The 6,015-nt window shown below is 50.8% G+C and overlaps 1 protein-coding gene across 1 annotated transcript; it reads right to left on the minus strand.

The window, feature by feature from the left end:
• Positions 1 to 354: 354 nt before the first annotated feature.
• LOC136633024 (uncharacterized) lies at positions 355 to 4,541 on the minus strand. Its single transcript, XM_066608423.1, has 2 exons — positions 3,475 to 4,541; positions 355 to 2,137 (listed from the first exon to the last, which is right to left on the minus strand). The coding sequence occupies exons 1-2, from the start codon at positions 4,529 to 4,531 to the stop codon at positions 549 to 551; spliced, it is 2,646 nt and encodes an 881-aa protein (XP_066464520.1). The 5' UTR covers positions 4,532 to 4,541; the 3' UTR covers positions 355 to 548.
• Between the last annotated feature and the right edge of the window lie 1,474 nt (positions 4,542 to 6,015).

A 6,015-nucleotide genomic window follows, 5' to 3' on the forward strand; every position in this document is an offset into this window, starting at 1 on the left:
ATCGGAGATGTGCCCCCCGCTTTTAACACCCTCCCTGCCGTTATCCATGTACATTAAAAAAAAAAAAAATTATAAAAAGTTTTACAATATACTTTATGTACCGAAAAATGGCACCGATAAAAACTAAAGTTCACCACGCAAAAAACAAGCCCTTATATAAAAGGAAAAAAAAAAAAATTGGCTTTTGAAAAGGACACGGATTACTTACCGGTAGTCCCTTTTCCAGGAGTCATCACGACGGCCCCATTACATATGGAGGTTGCCCTCTGACCCAGGTAGGGACAGGAAGAGTTTAAAAGCACCTCCCTTTCCACCCATGCTTCAGTGACTTATAAATCATTACGGTGGACAATGTTTACTAAACCAAATTTTACCTTTATTCGGTCATATTTACATTTGAAGAACATAAATTATTCTTAAAGGGGAGGGAACTATGGGCCGTCGTGATGACTCCTGGAAAAGGGACTACCGGTAAGTAATCCGTGTCCTTCCAGAGCGTCATCCCGACGGCCCCATTACATATGGAGTATACCAAATTATACGTGGCCCTAGGGTGGGACTACTGCCTGAAGGACTTTACGTCCGTAACTCAGGTCTTTGTCCGACTGGACGTTAACCCTGTAATGTCGGGTAAATGTATGTATACTCGACCAGGTCGCCGCCTTGCAGATCTGCTCGGCAGACGCCTGGCCTTTTTCTGCCCAAGAGGAGGAAAGAGAGCGAGTGGAGTGAGCTCTAATTTTTCCCGGAGGGTCGAGACCCCTGGCTTTATATGCCTCTTGGATGGCGGTCTTGATCCACCTCGCGATGGTGCTCTTAGTTGCCGTCTTTCCTTTTGCCGGCCCCTGAAATTGAATGAAGAGGTTATTATTTTTACGGAAAGAGCGGGTGGCCTCTAGGTACGCTAGAACAGCTCTCCTAACGTCTAGGTTATGAAATTCTCTCTCTTTCTCGTTACGGGGATTTTGACAGAAGGAGGGCAGAGTGATCGTCTGCTCCCTATGAAATTTTGACACTACCTTCGGAAGGAAGGCTGGGTCTAGTTTGAAGGTAATCCTGTCGTCTTGTATTACCATGTATGGTTCAATACATTGTAATGCTTGCAATTCCCCTATTCTCCGAGCCGATGTTATGGCAACTAAAAGGGTAACTTTTAGTGTGAGCAGCCTCAAGGAGAGTTGTGAGAGGGGTTCGAAGGGGGATTGGCAAAAGCTAGTTAAGACTATATTTAGGTCCCAGGTAGGAAAGGTTTCTCTAACAAAGGGTCGAAGCCGTTCTGCCCCTTTGAGAAACCTACGCACCCAGCGGTGTTCTGCCAAGGGAAAATCTAGATAGGACCCTAGTGCTGCTGTATGGACTTTAAGGGTTCTAGGACTAAGGCCTTTTTCTAGGCCTGCCTGCAAAAATTCCAGGATTACGGGGATGTCAATTCCTGGGATTTTCCCTGGCTCTATTTTACAGAACTCTGTGAATTTTTTCCATATCCTATCGTAGATGGCTATCGTGATAGGTTTACGGCTTTTTGTTAGGGTAGTAATTACATTATGGGAGAGTCCCTTCCCACGCAGTATCATGCTTTCAGCATCCATGCTGCTAGCTTCAATTTCTCGACCCCTGGGTATGTTAGTGGGCCCTGGAGGAGAAGATCTTCTACGGCTGGTAGTAGGAATGGACCCTGGATCGCCAAGGCTTTTAGCAGGGGATACCAGGGCCTTTTGTCCCACATAGGGGCAACTAGTATGACTGACGCCCGGCTGGTTTGGATTTTCCTGAGGGTGCGGGGGATCAGTGGGAAGGGAGGAAAGGCGTAGGCTAGGTCCATGTCCCAGCTTTGGGACAGGGCGTCTACCCCGCGTGGATTGTCTCTGGGGTTCAGCGAGTAAAAGTCCTGGCACTTTGAATTTCTCTTCGTGGCGAACAGGTCTATCTGCGGTTCTCCCCACTGGCAGATTAGTTGGTCGAAGACTCGCTGATTCAGTCCCCATTCTCCTGGATGGATGCTCTGTCTGCTCAGGAAGTCGGCAGCGACGTTTGTGGACCCTTTTAAGTGGATCGCTGAGAGGGACAGCACGTTGGATTCCGCCCAGCGGAGTATCTCTGTTGCCAGTCGTTGCAGGTGCGGGTGTCGCGTTCCCCCCTGGTGACGAACAAATGACAGAGCTGTCATATTATCGGTTAGGATTTTGACATGCCTTCCTTTTATAAGGGGTTCTGCCGCCTGAAGGGCTTCCCAGATTGCCCTTAGTTCTCTGAAATTGGATGAGCGTTTAGCTACTTGGGGGTCCCAAATCCCCTGTAGATTTTGGTCGGCTACTTGGGCTCCCCATCCCGTTTTGCTGGCATCTGTTGTGATGGGTACGGTAGATTCTTGTGACCAAGAGGTACCTTTGCTTAGGTTCCTCTGTGAGGTCCACCAGCGTAGGGACTCTTTGACTCGGGCGGACAGGCTCACCTTCTTATCCAGGGATGTCTGCCGTTTGTCCCAGTTGGCAAGGATAAATCCTTGTAATTGCCGGGTATGGGCCTGTGCCCATGGGACTATCTGAATGCAAGCCGTCAGGATGCCCAGCACCTTCATTGTTTCTCTAATGGAAACCGCCGTAGCCTGACAGAAGGATTTTACTCTTTGGGTGAGGTCTTCCTTCCTAGATGATGGAAGCCGGGATTCCTGGATGTGGGAGTCTAGTAATACTCCCAGGTACACCTTTTGTGTACCAGGGTTCAAGTCGGACTTCTGCTTGTTAACTATCCACCCTAAACTGTTTAGGGTGGATAAGACCATGGATAGGTCTATACGCATGGTCTTCTCCGTCCTTGACACCAACAAAAAGTCATCCAGATACGGAAATATGCGGATCTGATTCCGCCTGAAGTAGGCTACCATCTCTATAACGATTTTCGTGAATACCCGAGGGGCGGTGGAGATTCCGAATGGAAGGGCCGTGAATTGGTAATGTTGGATCTTGTCTCCCTCCCGCAGAGCAAACCTCAGGTACTTGTGATGGGCTGCCGTTATTGGGACATGGTAATATGCATCTTTAAGATCTATGGTGCACATTACACTATCTCGATCTATTAGTGGGACGATGGATCTTACTGTTTCCATCTTGAATTTTTTGTACGAGATAAATTGATTTAGGGCTTTAAGATTAAATATAGTCCTAATGGAACCATTCGGTTTTTTTATTAGAAATAGGGGGGAATAGAATCCCTCACCCCTTTCGTAATCGGGGACTTGTGTAATGACCCCTAGGTCCTTAAGTTCCTGAACGCCTTTTATGAGGTTCCCTTGTTCCTGTAGGGACCCCGGGGAGGTTATAAGGAATCTCCTAGGGGGTAGCGAGTGGAATTCAATTTGGTACCCTGCTTCGATTATTCGGAGTACCCAGGGGTTAGACGTTACCCCTTGCCACTGGCTTAGATAGCCCGCTAATCTACCCCCTGTTTGTTCAGGGGAGGGTTGGACTTCCTTACCCCGACCTCCCTTGGGGTACGACCATCTTCCAGTCTTCCCTTTCCCTTTAACTTCGGGAGGAGGCTGGCGCATCCTCTTCGGGAAGGATGGTTTCCTGAAAGGTTGTCTGTCAGGCAGGGTTTTACTCTTGTCGCCGACTTTTTCCAGGATTTTGTCCAGGACGGGCCCAAACATATATTCCCCTTGGAAGGGGATGGCGCAGAGCTTATTTTTGGATGTAATGTCTGCGGCCCAAGTCTTCAGCCATAGTGCCCTTCTCGCTGAGTTGCTGAGGACTCCGGTTTTTGCCCCGTATCTTACCGTTTCCGCTGATGCGTCAGCCAGGAAGGCGGTAGCCATTTTTAAGAGGGGGAGACAGCTGGCCAACTCCTCTCTGGGGGCCCGATCCTTTATGGAGGCTTCTAGCCTGTTTAGCCAGAGCGCCATGGATCTAGCCACTGAGGTTGAGGCTATGTTAGCCTCGATGGTGAGGGATGTTGCCTCCCAGGCTTTCTTCATTAATCCGTCGATTTTTTTATCCATCGGATCGGATAGCTGGGAGGTGTCCTCGAAGGGCAAGAGGGTCTTCTTGGCCACTTTTGCGATCTGGATGTCCACCTTGGGGGTTTCCCTGTACAGGCGGACGTCCTCGGTAGCGAATGCGAGCCGGTTTCGGATCTCTTTTGGAACAGTGATCCTTTTTTCCGGTTCCTGCCATTCATCTGTGATCACTTGCTGCAGCGTCTGGTTGACTGGGAACATGATCTTTCTTCTAGATCGGAGGCCGCCAAACATCTCATCCTGGATTGTTCTCGGCGGGTTATCTTCCTCAATTTGCATTGTTTCCCTCACCGCCTTGATGAGGTGCGCAATGTCGCTTGATGAGAAGTAATATTTCTTCTCGTCTTCTATGGGAACTGGTGGGTCCTCTAATTCCCCTTCGGACAGGAGCTCCAGCGATTCACCGGAGATCGAACTCGCCGACTCGGTCTGTCTAGGTCTTTTAGGGACCCGTGACGGACCTGGCTGGGCCTGGGGAAGGGACGCCATGGAAGCCTGCAGCTCTTCCCTTATCATGCAGCGGATATCGGATTTGAATGCTGCTTTCTCCTCTGCGAGAATTTTCCCCGTGCATCTGTGAAGGCAGAGCAATCCTCGCATAGGGGTTTTTTATAGCTCTCCTCGAGCCTTTTGTTGCAGAGGACGCATTTTTTCGATTTTTTCCTCGGGTCCATTTTCTTTGGACCCTCCTTATCCATCTACCCATGAAAGTGGGGGAGAGGGGAGACAAGAAAGGGAACATATATGCATCCGCTGTACAAGTGACCATTTGCGCATGTTTTGGCGTATAGCCTACTTACAGTTGGTAGGGTGTCAATCTCTCCCTCACGTGCTGAGCTGTCGCGGGTAGACATACTCACATACACTTGTCTGGCAGTCAGCAGGAACCTCCATGGAGTTTAGCCTGCTTTTATGGGGAGGATTTTCAAATTTGGCGCCATTTCCGGGTTTTCGCCGGTAGCCACGCCCCCTACGTTGTGCGCGTGACGTCACCACGCCGGATGACGTCACCGCTATGCGCCCGAGGTCCAGGGAGGCCGCCGCTGCCGTTCCCCTGCCAGGAGGAACTATCCCATCACAGCAGCGGCGGCCCGAACATGCGATCCGCGCGAGGGAGACCAGCGCTACTGGGCGACTGACGGCTCCGTCGGCAGCGCAGGTCGGGGATGCAGGGACTCTTGAGTGTGCGGCCCCGACCTCTACCCCTCCAGGGGGGCCGCACAGCGTGCGGTAAGTATTTCTTTGCGGTAAGTCTTCTTGCCTCCGCAGCTTCCTATCTCCTGCAGCTCTGGAGCTGCTCCTCTGTCCCACCGTAGGGACAGGAAGACACTGAAGCATGGGTGGAAAGGGAGGTGCTTTTAAACTCTTCCTGTCCCTACCTGGGTCAGAGGGCAACCTCCATATGTAATGGGGCCGTCGGGATGACGCTCTGGAAATGGAGATTAAAATCCGCCAAAAAAAAAAATTTTATTATATTTTGCTCACCTTTTTATTCCTTTTCTTCCCTTTATAAAGCTGGCCTGAAGACTTTTTCAAAGATAGCGCCGCTGGGAAGTTACAATGATGCACTGCTGTCTCTCTCTCTCTCTCTTCAGCGTACGCGCTCCCGATGACGCCGGTCACGTGACTGGAAGACAAGCGTCCTTATGGAGACACATGCTGTCATGGGGAGAGCAATATCGGGCTGTGAGTGACAGCCTGATATAGCTCTCCCCCTCCGGGAGTCCCTTCACTGCTTTGAATGGAGCCAGCAGCCGCCAGGCCCCATTCAAAGCAATGGGAGAGCAGGGAGAGCTACTGCTCTGACAGCTGTAGCAGGAGATTCCTTCATCTCCCAGGCATGTCCCCTCATCACTGGACACTGTGACAGCACCACCCCCCTGCCTCCACCAACCCAACCTACACATTGAAAGCCCAAACGCCCCCTCCCTTCTTCCACCCCCTGCAGGCACCCGACCAGCACACTAACAGCAGCCCCCCTATCCCCCCAGGCACCCGAC

This window comes from Eleutherodactylus coqui, chromosome 6 (genome assembly GCF_035609145.1).
Source record: "Eleutherodactylus coqui strain aEleCoq1 chromosome 6, aEleCoq1.hap1, whole genome shotgun sequence".
Taxonomy (NCBI): domain Eukaryota; kingdom Metazoa; phylum Chordata; class Amphibia; order Anura; family Eleutherodactylidae; genus Eleutherodactylus; species Eleutherodactylus coqui.